The sequence below is a fragment of the Brassica napus genome, chromosome C9 (genome assembly GCF_020379485.1).
Source record: "Brassica napus cultivar Da-Ae chromosome C9, Da-Ae, whole genome shotgun sequence".
Lineage (NCBI taxonomy): Eukaryota > Viridiplantae > Streptophyta > Magnoliopsida > Brassicales > Brassicaceae > Brassica > Brassica napus.
The window spans coordinates 60989010-61009587 of record NC_063452.1 but is presented as its reverse complement, the minus strand read 5'-3'; the positions used below and the strand labels follow the sequence as shown (position 1 = coordinate 61009587).

The window sequence follows — 20578 nt, the reverse complement described above, 5'->3', positions numbered from 1 at the left end:
ACAAATGTACAACAAATAATTTTCTTCTTTACCAACAGTTTTTCCTTGTTAAACTTACTTGAAAGAAAAAAATGTTTAATAGGAATTAAACACGAACCAAAGATACAAACAAAAAAGGTAGATGTTAGAAAAGCAGGAGAAAAGAGCCAACATAGAAATAGATATCAGTCTATCACAGCTGAAGTATGAATAATGCCAAACATCAGGCAAGGACGATGAAATTGTTTATAAATTTCTCTTCTTCATTAACATCACAACAGAAAAGTTAAAATTGCAAGTTTATTTTATATAGTTTCTTATATGTGTCTAGAGACTCAACTAGAGTATTACGCAAAAAAAAATAAACATTTTGTTTTTGTTGCATGAACATAAGGTGAGTCAAATGACTCAAATAGCTCGATAATCACCGGAGGTAGTGTTTGCGGAGAGTGGCACAACCACGGAGTGGCTAGTCCCGGAAGAAGCCCATGGCGTTGGCGAAGTGGCGAGTAGAGGCGATACCGTTAGAACGTGTGAGGATTACAGTGGCAGTGTTGCGACCAGGATCAGGGAATTGGCAGTTGGAGATAGGACTATTGACGAGCACCGCCAGACATTGCTGGTCCTGTCGGTCTCCTTCGACGGCAACTCTGTATCTTCCTCGGCGTCCTGTCACCGCCTCACCCACAACCTCCGATTTCAATGTCACACTGTCTTTGCACACTATTTTCACTTTTGCCCCTATTATTCAAACAGCACCCCCAAATATTCAAAGTTTTAATCCGTGTTTCTAACAATGTAACATACAACAAAAAAACTGAGTAAGGACTCAAGGTATATGATTAGTAGAAGAAAATATAAGTAGCCGAAAATATAATCGTTAGTCTTACTTTCAAACGCCAGTCTATATATTTGGGATTAATGTAATTTTCATGTAAAATACAATATTGTGTCACTTTGCATGTTACTATCAGATCCAAATGATTAATTGATAATTACGCAGTGAAAAATACGAGGCGAACGAGTATGAAAATATACGCACCGGTGATATATTTGGTGGCGATTGTCTCAAATCCAAAGCGGCAAGTGTCGTAGTAAACACATCCTTCTATATGAAATGGCGTTCCAGCCGCCATGGCCGCAAGTGGCAGTAGCAAAACACACATCACGGCGAGCAGAGGTGCATATGATCTAGCCATCTCCATAAACAACTGAAGAATGATACTATAATTTTTGGAGTTTTTTTTTTTTTTGAGAGTTTGTTGTTTGTGAAGGGGTTTTGTCAATTAATTATTTGCGAGCTACGTAGTATATATAAGAAGGAAGCTGAAAGGCACATGTATCAAAGATGTAAGGGTATCGCATCGTGTGCGAATTAAAAGAAAAAGCTTACTTAGTGTCGGCTAGATCCACTTGCGGGTCTTCCTCCGCCGTCTACGGCAAATGGGGATAGAGTTTGTGTTGCCTCCTCCGCATGTCAACTCGTACGGTTCTTGTTAATTCTAGTCTACGTTTTAAGCTTTTTTTTGAACAACCAATGCTTATATTAAAATTAAACGCCCAATGGGTTAAGTCGATTGCAACCGAAGAGATTTTCGACGGTAAAATGATAAGCAAACATAACTAAAACATAAAAAAAGATAGATGTGGCTAAGGAGAAAAGAAACCCGTAGAAAATCTTCACTTGATGTCCAAAAGCCCGCGTTCGAAAGAACATACCAAAGTCGAAATTGACGTTGAAGAACCCAACCAATGGGTTTTGAGAACAGTTGAAAACCGTCTCTGAAAATGCATGGATCTCCCGACGTTGCAGTGACAGTGAAGTGCAGAGAAATTGCCGGAATAGGACTACACACATAATCGTCGACGGTAGAACCTCTAAAGAAAAACAGTTAACAAAGTCAGGAGAAGGCATTGACAATGATTGCTTGGCCGGCAAGAGATGCAAAAATCCAAACATGGTGAATATCCACAAGATAGAGGCGCCTTAGTAACTACATAGTTACAGGTGAACATTGACAACCTCTACGTTTCGAGCTACAGTTTATTTTTTTGACAAGTATAGATTGTTATTTTCAGGATTATTTTCACTAGTTATTAGTTTATCATTTCTTCTGTCTACGTGAAAAGAACGAAACATGGTGAACATCTACAAGATCAAGGCCGCCTTAGTAACTACATAGACAGACTGGTCAGGGACCGCATTGACGCATTTAGAAATGTCAATTGGACACACTGTCTATTGGTTACCGATGTCCAAGCCCATTTGGACTAACCAAATTAGACCAATAAATAAAGCTGTCCAGTTGGTCGAAACCCAATAAACTCCAAATCCAATGGGCTTAAACCAAATGGACATGGGCGGCCCAATGTATAAAAAATCCTAGGGTTTCCAATGAAATCACTCTCTTTTTTCGGTTCTCGTCTCTACGACTCTCATCTCTGATTCCCGTTCTCTCTCGATGAAGTCGACTCACGGCGACTCTCCGTTCTCTCTCCCCTCGGCGTCTTAATCCTCCCTCTCTCTCTCTCTCTCGGCGTCTCGATCCACCACTCTCTCTCTCGGCGTCTCGATCATCTCTCTTTCTCGCGAGTCGCGACTCTCGATCCGATCTGCCTCTCTCGTATGTCTCTTCTCTCTGTCGCTCTGTGTAAACTGATTACTGTCATGTTACTTTGTGTGATATGAATCTATAAAATGTTTGATGCCTTGTTGAGTAGTGTTTTATACATTGAACTGATGTTTGTGTGATATGTACTGTCATGTTACTTTGTTTGAACTGATGTTACTGTCATGTTTAAACCAATGTATTTTACTATCTGTTGTGTGATAACTTATGTGTTTTAATTTGATAGGAGTGGCTGAGAAGATAAAGAAGAGAAGGGCAATCAAAACTTATGCTTTGGATTTTTTATTTTTATGTATGAACCATTATGTATGAACTAATATATGAATTTTCTATGCTTTGGATATGTAAAACTTATGAAACTTAATGTGTAAAACTTGAAATTTATGTTTTTTATGGATGTTTCACAAAAAAAATGTTTTTTTTATGGATTTAGCATATTAAAGCAGAAATTGTATTTGGGGTTTGTGGAATGCTCATTTGGACTTGGGCCAATTTGGTCTGGACAATTTGGTCTGGTATAATTTGGGCTTAAAAAAATAATGTCTATTTGGACTGTTGTGTCCATTTGGACAACCCATTTGGACTTGGGCAGCCCAATTGACATCTCTAGACGCATTGACTCATTCCGAGGCTCTGCAAATGGCAGCTTTGACACACACTTGCAGGCTTGGTTTGCAAGCTGATGAGAGAAGATGGGAGCTTTAGAATCAGTTTTTAAAATAGTTTCTATAAACACAACTCAAAACAAAGTTACATAGGTTGTAAAAAAAAATTTTGATCAGAATAAATTTAACATTCATTCAAAAATAACAAAAAAAAAATCGTTTTCACAGAGTTTTCTAGACTGAATCAAAGGCATTGATTTTTATTTTTAAGTACAAGACTAAGAAAACAATACGTTTTTATTAGATAAAAAATATTAAATTTCCTCTTCAAATTGCGTAATGGCTTTTCCATACCGTAATTAGGATACGTGTTTAGTTTGTAACATAGAGCGATGATATAGCTGTTGTTTCGGTCCGATCCACAACGTGCTTTTGTTTCGTCTTAACGAAAGAGATCATTTTAACACTAGCGAGTAACCATGTTGATCCATGATTTTGTATCGTAGGTTGGTTATGTACAGTATTATTTAATTTAAATAAAAATTATAAATAGTGATGTCTAATTAATTTTTTCTTGATTAAATTCAGTTTTGACGTTAACCATGGCTTATAATAACAGGAAAAACGTTGGTACTTGGAAGGTGAAAGTGAGTGCTGGATTAGTAAGTCTTGTCCAATTGATGGTCGGTCACATTAGCAGCAATTGATCTTACGAACTAGACTTAATGGGCCCAGAGAAACCGATGACAGCCACTACACGTCTTAAATACAAACAAAATAGTCCACAAAAGAGAAAGCGCCAGAGAGACACCAAGTCTGGAAAGCCGTGTGAGAAACATTCTTTGAACATGTGATTAAGGAGGGAGGAGTACGAAGATGAGGATGCAGGCGTGGGACATGGAAGGGATGCCTCTAGGGAAGGAGTCCCCAAGTCTCCTTTGCAAAGTAAGCCGTATTCTTCTTCGCCGTGAAGCAAACACAGTTTTTTTATTGTTGGGTGCAAATGTTAGAAGCAAACAAAGTTGTTTTGGGTCAAAGTGCAAACACAGATTTTAACCGAACAGAGGGATACACAAGCAAGCTCGAAGTGATTCTCTGTCGACAAAGCAAGGTACAAAGTTTGAAAGTGTCTTGCCAGGGCCGGCTCAAACATTTTACAGGCCCTGGGGCAAAATAAAAAAAGAGACCCTTTTATATATAAAATTGAAATGTTGATATTGTAGGTACAAGATAAAATAAAATCGTTTTTGTTTAAAAAGATAAGCACAAACCATAAAAATAAAATAAAAAACTCTTGCTCTTCCTATAGCTTCATTTTCTTGAGAATGAAATCATTTGTTTCAACAAAAACCATCACAGTATAACATCTTCCTGCAAATCTGAAAAAAAAAACAGTAGTCATCCTAAAAAGAAATGCAATCATAAGAAACGGTTTTTTCGAGCTTTACTTGATGCAAAATCATGTATAACAGTTTCAAAATCAATGCTTTCTAAGATGTTCTTTTCAATACATAAAATAGCTAAACCATTCAATCTTTCTTGAGACATTGAAGATCTTAAATAATTTTTCAACAACTTTAATTTTGAAAAGCTTCTCTCTGCTGAGGCTACCGTCACAGGTGTAGTCAAAAGAATTCTATAAGCAATTGAAACATTTGGATAACAGCCTACACTTTCAACAAACTCTAGAACTTCACTAGGTTCTATAGATACATCGGGTAAAGTCGTTTGCAGCATTCTCAATTCAGAAAAAAGATCATTCAAATCAACATCAGAAGAATCACCATTAGAAAAGGTATTGTAAAAGTTTGTGCAATGACTTCGAAGTTCACTTTCATCTAACACTTTTAATCTCAAAGAATCAAATAAAAACCCAAAAACACTTTTAAAATTCATCATTTGATCAAACCTGTTCTTCACCGAAGTTGTTGCCATGTCCACAACAACTAAAAAATAGTCAACTCTAAAAGCATCCTCACCTGATAATTGTACTTGTTCACCTGAATCAGTTTCATCAAACTGCTTTTTCCTAAAGACACGACGCTTATTTGGAAAAACAGGATCAACATCCATCTCATGAGCAATATTTTGAGCTATTTTCAAGCTAGAATTAAACCCTTCATTTCTATATTTCTCAAAAAACAGCAGAACACCTTCAAGTTGTTTTAAAGCATTGTCAATGCACATAGATTTAGACTGTAAGTTCTTACTGGCCGAGTTAATAGCAAACAAAATTTCATACCAAATGACCATGCCAAGTAAAAATTCAAAATTATCAAATGCCATAATTAAACTTTCAGCATCACTTTTTGTCATAGCATCTTCACATGATTCATACAATTCTAATAAAGCTGACCTTACTTGTAAAGCTTGAAATCTGATAGCTTTCACGCTATTAATCCGGCTTTCCCAACGAGTATTGGATAATGATTTCACTGTAAAAAAAGGAACATGGTCAAGCAAAATCTTCCATCTCTTTGTAGAACTAGAAAACAAAGTATATATGCGTTGCACAACTCCAAAGAAAGAAATAGCTTTCAAACATGAATGAGCCATATCACTAACCACAAGATTAAGACTATGACAAGCACATGGCATATACAAAGCTTTTGAGTTTATATCAAGCAATCGTCTTTGAACACCTTGATGTTTTCCTTTCATATTAGAACCATTGTCATAACTTTGACCCCTCACATTATCAACATCAAGAGTAAGAGACTTTAGAACATCTAATAATTTTTCAAAGAGCCCTAGACCAGATGTGTCATCTACCTTTAGAAACTCTAAAAAATACTCTTCTACTCTAACTTTTTTATCAGACATGTTCACACATCTTATTATTAGAGTCATTTGCTCTTGGTGGCTCACATCTGGTGTACAATCAAGAATCACTGAAAAGTATTTTGCCTCTTTGATATTAGCAACAATGGAAAACTGAACATTATGAGCCAAAAGAGAAATAAACTCATTCTGAATATTATGGCCAAGATAATGATGATGAATTTCATGATTTTGAATGCGCCTGATATGATCTTGGATTATCAAATCAAATTCTGCAATCATTTCAATAGCTCCTAAGAAATTACCATTGCTATCTTGGTAAAGTTTCTCATTTTTTCCTCTAAAAGCTAAGCACCTTTTAGAAAGAAATTTCACAATAGCAATTATTCTAGTTAAGACCAGCCTCCAACGTTCTTTTTCTCTAGCAATTTCTTTTTGGAGTTCTTTATCAATTGTTAGATCTTTTTCTAATCTAATTTTTAGTTCATTCCAAGTTTTCATATTAATCATGTGTTCTATACTTCTCTCATGATCTTTAAGCCTCTCACTAAGATGCTTCCAATCTTTAAATCCATCTTTTGCTAGCATATTTGAGCAGCCAATGGATTTAAACAATTTGCAACAAAAGCAATAGACTTTGTCCACATGTTTTGAATAAACCAACCAATTTCTATCACTAGTTTCTCCATTACTCAACTTTCGAGAATAATAACTATATGAGAAATGTCTAGAATACTTATCTAAAGGAAACACAAGATTCATTTCTCTTTTAGGCCCTTTTTCAATTAGCACATCTCTCATTTTGTTGTCAAGATTTTCCCAAGACCTAGGATCATAAACATCAAGATAAGAACTTGGTTCTTCACAAAAATTTGGACTTTCAACAGTAGATGCATTTATCACATTATCATGCTCACTTAAACGACTATTCCCATCACCAAAATGATCATTTGATTCATGAATATTATCCACACAATCAGATTTCAAATTTTCATCAGCATTTTTTTTTATCACAAATTTATCTAAAGAACCTCTTTGTGATTCAATAAACAATTCACGAAGTCTTTTTTTCTTCCTCTTTTGACATCCAGAATTAGTTCCATTCATGATGCAAGCAAAAAGTTAAGTAAAAGGAAAAGTACACCTGGATTTTAGAAGCAAAAACTGAATTGATGAAGCCTGGATGAAGCTGAAAGAGAAAGTGAAGAATCCAGGAAGAACCAGCGGTCTTGAAATCTTTTAAACTTGTATCGTCTCACCACTCACCAGAACTGATCGTCGCTGGAAATATCAAATATGCAGGGGAAATATGAACAGTCTTTTCAGAAGAGAAGAAGACGCTTTAGTGAATATACTCATATCCCTAAATAAACTCCCATTAACGGTAACTATTAATTATAATATTTTACTAGTTAATTATAATTTGGTAAAAAATTATACAGATTAACATAAATAAGATATTGTTTCCATAAATTTAGATTTATAAATTTCGTATTTATTAATTTCGTTTTACAAAAAACTTTAGGTTTATAGTTAAAAAAAAAAAAACCTATACTAGTACATTCAAAAAAAAAAAAAAAATGGGCCCCCTCCAGTAATGGGCCCTGGGCGGGTGCACTGCTTGCCCCTGGTCTTCAGCCGGCCCTGTGTCTTGCATAGATTTTCTATCTTACATAAATCTGAAATAGTTTTACACCCGAAGCCTCTCGAGCCGGAGAGAGTATTAAGATTATACAGCGTACACCCTTTACAAGGGGATAATTACACATCTTGTTTGTTTTAATTATATGTTTTGGATTTTATTTATTCGCCGATTAACGGTAACTAATTAAGCAGTGGGAGCGTTACCAGAAGATTGATGTCGGAGATTTGTCCAGGTGACACCTCCATATTATCAGCTTCGGCTCGCACAAGATTACTCTTCTCCATCTGTAACATAAATACATATTATTATTAGGTCAAACCCACTTTTTATCGCTTTAGAAATAATTCAACACTATTCACTTCTCTCTCTCTATCATTAGTATTTTTTAATTACCCGAGGAATATTATTTTCCCACCACAAATTTAAACTGATAACATATGAATCTCGCTTTCATAATTTGTGTTTCTGACTTTTGACCTTTTAACTTCAAGTTTGCAAGCATGTTTCAACCTGCAAAATAGCATTCTCTACTAGCCTACAAGCTTCACTTTGGTTTAGGCTCCCCAGATAAAATGTAATCTTCCCTTTTTCAAGTTATATAATTACCCTTGAGAAAGTAAAAGTAAGAACTATATACTTGAACTGTGCCAATCGGATCGAAACTTAAACCGTAACAAAAAAAAAACTTTAGTTACCTGGCTAGCCAAAACATGGTTCTCCTCTTCCAGCAACTTCTCCTGGTTTAAAGATCAACACATCAATTTACTCATATATAAAGTTTATAGACTTAACTTCAGATTTTTAATTCAAAACATTCTAATGGTCCTGAAAAGACTAGGATACATTGGCAATAGGTTAGAGATAGGCTTGCGACCTCATGAAGCAGACTTAGATAAACTAAGACAACACGACCATAATATAACTAAAGTGCTAGCTATAAACTTGGAAGCATATATCTAACCTTTTCTTTAAGGTTCTCGACAAGCTTCAACATTAGTTCTGTCTGCAACAAAGTAATTAAATATAAGCGCACGGTTGTTCTTGAAAAACAAAGTAAGAAAAGAGAAGACATCACGGAAGTAACGTACCTTCCTAGCTCTTGTTACGGAGAGGGCGTTCTCAAGGTGTTCCTCCAGCTGAACCAGGGAACCCACACTTACATTATCGACATTTGATTCCTCAAGCTTGCTGCATATATTCATAGATTGACAAGAAACCCTAATTCCTCTGTGATCAAAAGAGAGAGAAGAGTTTTAGTTAGTATTAACCTTTCCACAAGTTCCAGCAGCTCATGGTGTGAACCAGAGTCCAAAGCTTTTGACTGACGATCCTGTCCATGGAGAAGTAATATAAGCTTAAAAATCTGGTTGTGCACGAGGATCCATCATCTCATATATAGGGATCACTAAGGGAACTAATAGATAATAAATGGATTAATACCGCAATTCCTAAAACAAGATCTCCACAAATTTAAGGTGCTAAACATGTGTTTTACCCACTCCTATCCAATTTGATGATCATCAATCTCTGTATAACCAATTTGATGATCTTGAAAACAAACTTTTGATAACTACAGCTCCAAAATAGTAATTATATGTGTACCGTTAAGTGCGGGCATGCCAATGCATTCTAACAACCCCCCCACCACCACCCCCAAAAAAAAAATCAAACCTACATGAATTGCTACTGATCAGTAGAAACTATATAGGCATTTGGTAAATTTAATCCTAAGAAACTACATCAAATAGAAGATTAGTGTCGCCTGTATTACCAAGGCTTTAAGATCATCACCATGTTGCTTTCCGTATCGATCAAGGATCTTGACCAGGCTGGAGAGAAGACGAGAAAAAATCAAAGTATGTTAGGATCAAAACTACCAGCTAACCCTTGAAAGAATGAACTGGAAACTATGAAACATGTATAGGGCACAGAAGACAATTAGAGACAAAAGTTCAATTTTCACACACATAGTTTTCATTAACATTCCAGAAAAATTAGTATTTACGTTTAAGCAGAACCACATTTGGTTTTCCATTTCTTATTTTATAACTTTCACTCTTATGCTTTCTAAGCAGTATTTTAATGGTCAGATGATCTTTTAATCTCTTCCAAGGCGTGTTCCAAAAAAAACCTCTTCCAAGGAAAAAAGGAACTCTAGTATTTACCACGAATTACCCTAAGTTTGGTTGTCTCATGAATCTTATGGCTTTACATGTAAATTGTAAACTGATATAACGAAAAAGAAATTGTCACTCAAGGAAATTGTCCATCGACATTTTAGTAATTAGAAAACTAGAACATGGAAACGCAATCGTAAATGTAAATGCAAACAAACAATTTGAGGTAATCCATAGAAGCAACAGCTGAACACAGTAAAAAAATCCTATTTATGACTTTATAGAAGTCCCAGCAAATTTGAAAAACAGTTCCACTAATTCAACAGTTTTGTTAAAAGGTTTCAATTCCACCGTGAAGTTAAGCTCTTTGCAACAAAATCAAGGATGCACAATTGCGTTCAGGGCCGGCTGAAGACCAGGGGCAAGCAGTGCACCCGCCCAGGGCCCATTACTGGAGGGGGCCCATATTTTTTTTTTTTTTTGAATGTACTAGTATAGGTTTTTTTTTTTTTAACTATAAACCTAAAGTTTTTTGTAAAACGAAATTAATAAATACGAAATTTATAAATCTAAATTTATGGAAACAATATCTTATTTATGTTAATCTGTATAATTTTTTACCAAATTATAATTAACTAGTAAAATATTATAATTAATAGTTACCGTTAATGGGAGTTTATTTAGGGATATGAGTATATTCACTAAAGCGTCTTCTTCTCTTCTGAAAAGACTGTTCATATTTCCCCTGCATATTTGATATTTCCAGCGACGATCAGTTCTGGTGAGTGGTGAGACGATACAAGTTTAAAAGATTTCAAGACCGCTGGTTCTTCCTGGATTCTTCACTTTCTCTTTCAGCTTCATCCAGGCTTCATCAATTCAGTTTTTGCTTCTAAAATCCAGGTGTACTTTTCCTTTTACTTAACTTTTTGCTTGCATCATGAATGGAACTAATTCTGGATGTCAAAAGAGGAAGAAAAAAAGACTTCGTGAATTGTTTATTGAATCACAAAGAGGTTCTTTAGATAAATTTGTGATAAAAAAAAATGCTGATGAAAATTTGAAATCTGATTGTGTGGATAATATTCATGAATCAAATGATCATTTTGGTGATGGGAATAGTCGTTTAAGTGAGCATGATAATGTGATAAATGCATCTACTGTTGAAAGTCCAAATTTTTGTGAAGAACCAAGTTCTTATCTTGATGTTTATGATCCTAGGTCTTGGGAAAATCTTGACAACAAAATGAGAGATGTGCTAATTGAAAAAGGGCCTAAAAGAGAAATGAATCTTGTGTTTCCTTTAGATAAGTATTCTAGACATTTCTCATATAGTTATTATTCTCGAAAGTTGAGTAATGGAGAAACTAGTGATAGAAATTGGTTGGTTTATTCAAAACATGTGGACAAAGTCTATTGCTTTTGTTGCAAATTGTTTAAATCCATTGGCTGCTCAAATATGCTAGCAAAAGATGGATTTAAAGATTGGAAGCATCTTAGTGAGAGGCTTAAAGATCATGAGAGAAGTATAGAACACATGATTAATATGAAAACTTGGAATGAACTAAAAATTAGATTAGAAAAAGATCTAACAATTGATAAAGAACTCCAAAAAGAAATTGCTAGAGAAAAAGAACGTTGGAGGCTGGTCTTAACTAGAATAATTGCTATTGTGAAATTTCTTTCTAAAAGGTGCTTAGCTTTTAGAGGAAAAAATGAGAAACTTTACCAAGATAGCAATGGTAATTTCTTAGGAGCTATTGAAATGATTGCAGAATTTGATTTGATAATCCAAGATCATATCAGGCGCATTCAAAATCATGAAATTCATCATCATTATCTTGGCCATAATATTCAGAATGAGTTTATTTCTCTTTTGGCTCATAATGTTCAGTTTTCCATTGTTGCTAATATCAAAGAGGCAAAATACTTTTCAGTGATTCTTGATTGTACACCAGATGTGAGCCACCAAGAGCAAATGACTCTAATAATAAGATGTGTGAACATGTCTGATAAAAAAGTTAGAGTAGAAGAGTATTTTTTAGAGTTTCTAAAGGTAGATGACACATCTGGTCTAGGGCTCTTTGAAAAATTATTAGATGTTCTAAAGTCTCTTACTCTTGATGTTGATAATGTGAGGGGTCAAAGTTATGACAATGGTTCTAATATGAAAGGAAAACATCAAGGTGTTCAAAGACGATTGCTTGATATAAACTCAAAAGCTTTGTATATGCCATGTGCTTGTCATAGTCTTAATCTTGTGGTTAGTGATATGGCTCATTCATGTTTGAAAGCTATTTCTTTCTTTGGAGTTGTGCAACGCATATATACTTTGTTTTCTAGTTCTACAAAGAGATGGAAGATTTTGCTTGACCATGTTCCTTTTTTTACAGTGAAATCATTATCCAATACTCGTTGGGAAAGCCGGATTAATAGCGTGAAAGCTATCAGATTTCAAGCTTTACAAGTAAGGTCAGCTTTATTAGAATTGTATGAATCATGTGAAGATGCTATGACAAAAAGTGATGCTGAAAGTTTAATTATGGCATTTGATAATTTTGAATTTTTACTTGGCATGGTCATTTGGTATGAAATTTTGTTTGCTATTAACTCGGCCAGTAAGAACTTACAGTCTAAATCTATGTGCATTGACAATGCTTTAAAACAACTTGAAGGTGTTCTGCTGTTTTTTGAGAAATATAGAAATGAAGGGTTTAATTCTAGCTTGAAAATAGCTCAAAATATTGCTCATGAGATGGATGTTGATCCTGTTTTTCCAAATAAGCGTCGTGTCTTTAGGAAAAAGCAGTTTGATGAAACTGATTCAGGTGAACAAGTACAATTATCAGGTGAGGATGCTTTTAGAGTTGACTATTTTTTAGTTGTTGTGGACATGGCAACAACTTCGGTGAAGAACAGGTTTGATCAAATGATGAATTTTAAAAGTGTTTTTGGGTTTTTATTTGATTCTTTGAGATTAAAAGTGTTAGATGAAAGTGAACTTCGAAGTCATTGCACAAACTTTTACAATACCTTTTCTAATGGTGATTCTTCTGATGTTGATTTGAATGATCTTTTTTCTGAATTGAGAATGCTGCAAACGACTTTACCCGATGTATCTATAGAACCTAGTGAAGTTCTAGAGTTTGTTGAAAGTGTAGGCTGTTATCCAAATGTTTCAATTGCTTATAGAATTCTTTTGACTACACCTGTGACGGTAGCCTCAGCAGAGAGAAGCTTTTCAAAATTAAAGTTGTTGAAAAATTATTTAAGATCTTCAATGTCTCAAGAAAGATTGAATGGTTTAGCTATTTTATGTATTGAAAAGAACATCTTAGAAAGCATTGATTTTGAAACTGTTATACATGATTTTGCATCAAGTAAAGCTCGAAAAAACCGTTTCTTATGATTGCATTTCTTTTTAGGATGACTACTGTTTTTTTTTTCAGATTTGCAGGAAGATGTTATACTGTGATGGTTTTTGTTGAAACAAATGATTTCATTCTCAAGAAAATGAAGCTATAGGAAGAGCAAGAGTTTTTTATTTTATTTTTATGGTTTGTGCTTATCTTTTTAAACAAAAACGATTTTATTTTATCTTGTACCTACAATATCAACATTTCAATTTTATATATAAAAGGGTCTCTTTTTTTATTTTGCCCCAGGGCCTGTAAAATGTTTGAGCCGGCCCTGATTGCGTTATTGAGTAACTAAAGGTCATATTCCAGGTTCTAAAACCTTTCTTCTTTTGCTCAACAACTAATCTCGATTAGCTATTCCAAGGCTGGACCTAATTAATATTCAGTGTTGAGGAGTGAACAAGTATTAAATAATTGAGACATGACCAGCGATCTTCACTAACATCGCCAAACCTGTACAATCAGTTGGTTAATATTATAGGGTTAAGCTAACACTTCACCCAATTTAAAATTGACAAGGGGTTGGAATTTTCTCCATGAAGAAAGGTTTTGGTGAGGTGGGTTGGTTTCCAAGAGGCACCAAAGGAAATACGTTATGTTATTGTCAATGCCCACAACAAGAAACACAACGAGATGCAAGGTTGTGTGATCGTCCATTTCCATAAAAAAAGCTACAATGTTGTGGGTTGTCAATTCAAATGAACAAAGCTACAAAGTTCGATTAAAAGCTATCATCCAATCACATAATGTAGCATATGCATGTGCCGTAACTACTAGAGTGCGAAACTAAACGCTTGGGATAATCTTATAGCAACAAATCAATAAAAGGGAGAAAAACTTCTAGAAAATCATTTATACCTAAAATATTTTAGTCCATAGTCGCACACTGGCATACCTATAATTAAACCAGACTTGTTGATCTATTAATATACCATCAATCCCACTAACTTTATCTACATGGGTTTAAATTGTATATTTGTATTGTACGAAAATTCAAGAGAAAACTTAATTTAATATATTCTATTAAAACATCAACAGGTATAGTCCAACCACATTTTAAATACTTATTGCTAGATAACATATCAAAATAAATATTAAATTGAATATTTGAAGTAAATATTCATATTTCATATAATTATATTGTATATTATTTTGGACATTCGGATCGGTTTTTTCGGTTTTTCGGGTTATCCGTTCGGGTTCGGTTAATAACACTTCGGGTTCGGATATGTTTTGTACCACCTTACAAGATCCGTTCGGATATTTTTTACATTTTGGACCGGATACGGATCGGGTTTTTCGGTTCGGGTTCGGTTCGGATTTCGGGTTACGGATGTAAGCTTCAAGTAATAACCTCACGTTAAAAAGAGAAATTACAAGAATTGATCTACTATTTTGGCAAAAAAAAAGAATCGATCTACAATAATCTACACTCTATCTATTATTCAGCATCAACCTCACAGCGATTCTACAGATCTCCCCCAAGTGCATTTCATTGCATACAAATCTGAGAGATCCAATGGATTTAATTACTCTACAAAGAGAAACATGAATCAACAATTATTTTGACATAAAACTCTTCTGCAACATAAGGAGTTCCTAAAGCTAAAAAGCTGATGAACTAACAATCAAAGATGGATATAAACTTCACGAAGTAACATCAAGTATGCATCACAGCGTGTCAAAGATCTTGAAGGACATGCAATTTTTTTTTGAAATAAAAAAAAAATCCATGCAGAAAAGTTGTAACATTGTTCGTCCTTTGATTTGGTTGTCTCATGTATCTAGCAACACACAAACCAAGAAAACCACACAAGATTCGCAGGAAATATTTTTTAAAAATAATTATATTTTTTTCTGAAAAAAAGTTAGTAATTAACAATAATAATGGAAAACCCAGAATAGGAAAAGTCGTACTTATCACCGGAGGAGAAGCTGTAGAGTTTTCTGGAGGCGGAGACGACAAGAAGAGCGACGGATGCGTCACAGAGAACGGAAAGCTGACGAGCTTTCTCGATGAGACCGTTGCGTCGTTTGGAGAAGGTAACTTGTCGGCTACTTTTGTTCTCAATCGGCTTGATTTCAAGTTTCTTTCTCCCCATGGCTTCTGTCTCCAACAGGGCTTTGCGCCCTAATTTGATCTTGAGGTCCGGTTTCCACTAGCCGGAGATACTGAGTGTTTTATGTTTTCTTTTTGCTTTTTTCCTTTTATTTCATTCTATTTTTGTGTCCATATACTTCTACTTTTCTTTCCTCGGGCAAGGGGTTCCTTTTTTTCTATTAGGGTCCCAGATTCGGACCCGTCTAGGTATATTTTTTTTTATATAAATTTAATTTTAATATTTGTATCTTTTCAGTTATGTTCATGTTCTTTGTATAATATTTTTCCTAAATGATTAATAAAAGATTTTAATAGTTGTATTAAAATAGTTGGATCACAACTATATCAATAGCTCATGTTTCTGTTGAGGTTGCATAACTGTACATTTGTACCATATATATTTCAAAAATTATTTTTAAAGTTTTATCCTAAAGTTTTGCAATATATTATATTTTTTTAATATTTATCTAACATAATTCGTCAAAAATATTCGTATCCAAAAAACCCAACTTGGAATCAAACCGAAAATCAAATTCTCGTACTCTATCAGACCTGGTCCATATACTCGGATGGTTCTTAACGCGATGTCCGAAAACCAATATAAAATCCAATCTGCCCTAAAAACCAAACAAAATTTTCGAGAACCGTTTGAAAAAATAATTTTCAATAAAACAACAAGACATTTCCAGAGTGTTGTCAACCTAAACTCACTTCCTCGCTTTATTTGAACGTGGAAAGATGGACTCCACTCTTTGCTTTCTCTTCAATCACTCTCATTGGATGACACTTAGCACTCTAGGCTAACATTTAGTTAGTTGTTAACTTTATAAAATTACTAGGGGCATCGGAATATTATTTTTTTGTTGTTAATTATTATTTTTCGGATGATATAGCTAGCTAATTATGTAATCGTCTTTATTTGCTAAGAACATTATTTGGTATTTTTATTATGTTATGTAGTAATAGGTGATATGCTAACACATTATGTGTTTGTTTTTTTAATAGTGTGTTGGTGTAGGTATAATAGTACCTTATTAGTGGTGGAGTGAGTTTGTAATGTAATGCATATTGAATTTCAATAATTTGACATTTAGGCATTTGTTGAATTTAAGGCTAATAGTTTCAGGGTAAAAATTAATATTTTTTCTAATTATTTGAACATTACTTTTTAAAGATGTTTTGTGTTCTCTCCCTATATTTTTACATTGAGCCGTCACCATCTATGCATTTCGTTTACCTTTCCGTTATGATGTGATTCTCGCCATCACCGAAAAAGACTCACATATGTGCTCTTGTTTTTCCTCACTTTTTTCTCCTCTTTTTCCTTAGATTTCGGCTCATGTTAGGAACTGCATCTCCTTGGGTTGGGTCAGAGTTTAGTCGTCTTTGAAGTTGTTTTCCTCGTCGTTGGCTTACCATCGATAGTCCCTTCTCGTCTTAGTTTTCAAGATATGGTTTTTGGTGATCTGACTTCTACAGCTCGAGGACAGCTCCGCGATTGAATGATTTCGTTTTGTCTACCCTTCCATCTATGTTCCCTCATCTCGTTGCAACTTTCATGGCTGCTTGCGTCTCGGTGACTCTCCCTTTTGCCATGTTTGCCACTCCAGATTTGGATAGTGTTCTCCTCCGAATATGCTCTGTAGATTTGGAAGATTGTTTTTGGTCTCAAGTCTGGGCTCTGGTTTCTCGGGGGTTGGTTTCCGTTCTCCCTCACTCAGGTTGTTCTCTTCTTCCCTTGCTTCCCTTAGTATAAGTGTGTGGTATTTGTCTCTTGGAGTTTTGGTTCATTCTATCCAGAGTTTTGTGGTTCTTCACTTGCATAGACGTCTTGTTTGTGCTTGTTTAGTTTGTGAGGTAATTCTTACCTCTTAGCTGGTGGTTGTCCTTATCATTCGTTATGTATATCTCTTCCTGCTTCGTGGTGATTTTAGCCTTCTGTTGATTATTTTTCCTCTAACCCGCTTTCTTGGTTCTTTGCATTGGTCTTTGATCACGCTCCTTTGTGTTCGAGCGATTGCTTTATCTCAAGATTATCTTTATACATTTTTCTGACTTTTGATTGTTCTGACCAAGACACTCAATGATAAAGTGGGGTAAGTTAATTTTCGTTCTTGATCGCCTTTGAGCTCTGGTTCTTTATTGAGTTAGTGTTACTTTGGTATTTTTTTCTCTATGACAATGAAGGTTTTATGTTTAGATTATGTGTTTTGCTTTAGTTTGGTTAATATTAAGATAAATATATAGTTGTAAATGAAATAATAGAAAATAGTAAAAAATAATAAAATAGCGAAAGTTTATGTTATTTTAGCAGTGAATAAATTAAATATTAAAATACATTTATATTTTTTTACTTATTTATTTATTCGTTTTGCAATTTTTTAAACAATAAAATAGATTATCAAATTTCAAATGATGATAGTTAGTGTAACTAGGATTAAATAGTGCATAATTAGAAAATAATGAACCAAATTGCAATAGTTTAAAAGAAGAAGGATCTAAAATGTACAAAGACAAAAAAAAAAAAGGACACATGTCAACAAACCCTCATTCCACATGTCATAAGAAGAGATAAAAGTCTACTTTATATATATAGATTTGATTTAGCCTTCAAGTCGCAATTATTGGTGATCGTTAAGACTCTTCACACCACAAATCTCATACTTTATATATAACTAGAGCTATTCCGGCGCGTAGTCGGATGTTTTATTTTTTAATGAATTTTAAATTAATTTTATGGTTTTAGTAAATAAAATATTTTCAAATATATGAAGATGAAAAGATGTTGAAAGAGAATGATAACTTTTCCGATTCATTTGATAGTGAATAGTGATAGTGGTGTATCAATTTGTTTTGAAGTTGGTTAGGTCAAAGAGGAATAGCATAAGTAGTTTTCATTGATCGATTCAATAAAAATAGAATAAATAGCTGATCGTCGTAATAAAATTAATATAGTTGAACTTTAAACATAAAGTAAATTTGATGTTCGAAAAAGAAAAATATAGGGTTGTGAAAATAAATTGGACCCGAAAATCCGAACCGAATCCGATCCGATAAAATTAATCTGAATTGATCTGAACCTTACATAAATACCGAATGGATATTCTTTTATGGTATTTTGGGTTATGAGTTTTATCCGAACCGAATCCGAATCTAAATGAATATTTGATAGAACCCGAAATATTCAAAATCCATAAAGAATTTATACCAAACATGATTTCAATTCCTAACATTTCATGGAAATTAGCAGCCAATATTTTGCCATCCACGATGATGATGAGCTTGTTATGGTTTGCATAGTGAATAAATATTTTATTTATAGAACATAAATAAACTATTAAGTATCATCTGCATAGTACATAATAGTTACCGCATTTTGAATTTTTATTGAGACTATATTGAGTTAAAACATTTCAAATGAAGTATACAAACACTAAGTGAATTTTACTCTAAATTTACTTAGGATGATCAAGCATGATGAATGTTCTTATTGAACATTTTTTCTCTTGAGGTGTGTCCACGTTTCGTGAGAGTTTATTTAATTATTTAAGTTTATCATTTCACAAATGTTTTATATGGATGTGATTTGTTTTTAATTTTTTGTCAAAAAATTGCTCTCATATCATCTCTTTTAAATTATTGTCATTCATTAGCATCGTGTTTACTTGATTAACGAAAACAACTTAAGTTATATATTTATATGTTTTGAATACATAAATGGAGTATGTTTTAGATAATTAAAGATGGAAAAATAAATTCAGATTTGTGCTTTACATCATTCATTTTTTTCTATTTTACAGAGTTTCTCACTATTCACGCAAATATATCTTTTATATTTTTATTGCTTGTTTCTGACTATTTTGAAACTTTTGGTTCTAATTATGTATTATTTTTGGTGATCGTTTTCAATAAATTTATTAGTTTTTCTTGGCTTTAGTTTAAACCAAAAAAAAGAAGAAAAATAGATGAGTTACAATGTTTTGGTTTTAATTTTTGTCTACATTGGTTTGTGATATCTTGCTTATTTACATTGTTTTATCCATTCACCCATGTGCATTTTGATCATATAGACTAAGATTTAGCCATGTTTAGGTTGCATTTTGCATACATGAGTCTTTATCAGGTATTGGAGTACCACATGGAGTTCTTGGAGGCATTTGGGTGCATTTGGAGCTCAAAAGAAGTGTTTAAAGCGATCATTGGACGAGCAGAGCAGGGGAGCGAGGTTCCGCAGCGACGTCATGAGGTAGCTCCAAAGCACCTCTCAGAGCGACCTAGCTGGAGCGACCCCGTGAAGTCGCTCGCCATACTCACCCCGTGAAGCGACTTGCCCAGAGCGACCTCCCGGAGCGACATCACGAAGTCGCTGTGTCCCACTTCTCAGAGCGACCTTCCTAAAGCGACGCCATGAAGTCGCTCGCGTTCTCGTTACTCCGAACAGTCTTAGATGACCCTGGAGCGACCTCTCAGAGCGACCTACCAAAGTCGCTCCCGATCCAGAGTGACCCGTTGGAGCGACACACCAAAGTCGCTCGGGACCTCTCGCCCGGAGACACCAAAAATCGGCCCTGGAGCGACCTTCCGGAGCGACGCCTGCAAGTCGCTCCGCGTTATTTTGCTGCCGAAAATCATGATTTCTCGAGGACCTTTTTGCAATTTATTTTGGACGTTTTGCACTTGGAAAAACCTATGTTTTAAACATCTTTTGTAGCCACCAGGCAGACTATCTTGGATCTATTGAAAAATACACAAAAACTCTCTAGAGAAGTTCATCTCTTGGATTTTTGATTGTTATGTTCTTGTGTTCTTGTTGATTTCTTATCTATTTCTCTACATGATTAATCTGAAATCCAATATGGGTTTAAGAGGAATCATGGAGATTAGTGAGTAATCACCTTTTGAATTCATGAGTTAGGGAGATTAAGGGTGATTAGGTTAGTTCTAGGATGTTTTAGTGTAGATCATTTTTGTTCCTTGCTAGTAGAGTATTCTTAATGCATCTTCTGAGTTGGTCACTCAAAAGTTGATCAATAGATCTAAACGATTATTGGTTTGTCCATAATCAAAAGCCTTAAAAGAGTTAAAGGGGAAAATTTTTCTGTTATTTCTTGTTCACCCTTTTCAATTTAAATAAATTTTTATTTAATATATACAACTTGCATGTTGTCAGAATGAAGAAGAGGGCTGGTCTTATTTTCTGGAGCTCCCGTAAATTTGTCACACGTGTGTGTTTTGGGAACCGGCCCCCGCTTTGAGGGTCGAGCTTTTCTATAACCCTGTCCAGAGCAGTTTATCATTGAC

The 20578-nt window shown here is 34.4% G+C and overlaps 2 protein-coding genes across 3 annotated transcripts; both read right to left on the bottom strand.

Moving 5' to 3' along the window:
- Positions 1–448: 448 nt before the first annotated feature.
- On the bottom strand, positions 449–1178 carry LOC106356482 (protein DOWNSTREAM OF FLC-like). The gene is made up of 2 exons (XM_013796232.3): positions 1022–1178; positions 449–720 (listed from the first exon to the last, which is right to left on the bottom strand). Exons 1-2 carry the CDS (start codon positions 1176–1178, stop codon positions 449–451), a joined length of 429 nt encoding a protein of 142 aa, XP_013651686.2.
- A 6464-nt stretch (positions 1179–7642) lies between these two features.
- Positions 7643–15402, bottom strand: LOC106358318 (MADS-box protein FLOWERING LOCUS C). Of its 2 annotated transcripts, XM_048769393.1 has the most exons (7): positions 15094–15397; positions 9412–9469; positions 8909–8970; positions 8729–8828; positions 8602–8643; positions 8336–8377; positions 7643–7924 (listed from the first exon to the last, which is right to left on the bottom strand). In XM_048769393.1, the coding sequence occupies exons 1-7, from the start codon at positions 15276–15278 to the stop codon at positions 7820–7822; spliced, it is 594 nt and encodes a 197-aa protein (XP_048625350.1). In that variant the 5' UTR covers positions 15279–15397; the 3' UTR covers positions 7643–7819. The 2 variants fall into 2 exon arrangements, with proteins under 2 accessions (XP_048625350.1, XP_048625351.1); XM_048769394.1 differs by lacking the exon at positions 8336–8377 and having other exon boundaries at positions 15094–15402.
- Between the last annotated feature and the right edge of the window lie 5176 nt (positions 15403–20578).

What these genes read in the sequence shown, in the direction of transcription:
- LOC106356482 (XM_013796232.3), bottom strand. Translation starts at nt 1,178, where the DNA reads ATGGCTAGATCATATGCACCTCTGCTCGCCGTGATGTGTGTTTTGCTA. An exon ending in CGCCACCAAATATATCACCG is followed by an intron (nt 721 to 1,021) that starts GTGCGTATATTT and finishes TTTGAATAATAG; the next exon opens with GGGCAAAAGTGAAAATAGTG.
- LOC106358318 (XM_048769393.1), bottom strand. Translation starts at nt 15,278, where the DNA reads ATGGGGAGAAAGAAACTTGAAATCAAGCCGATTGAGAACAAAAGTAGC. An exon ending in CTGCTGGAACTTGTGGAAAG is followed by an intron (nt 8,829 to 8,908) that starts GTTAATACTAAC and finishes GAATATATGCAG; the next exon opens with CAAGCTTGAGGAATCAAATG. An exon ending in TCGAGAACCTTAAAGAAAAG is followed by an intron (nt 8,378 to 8,601) that starts GTTAGATATATG and finishes TCTTTAAACCAG; the next exon opens with GAGAAGTTGCTGGAAGAGGA.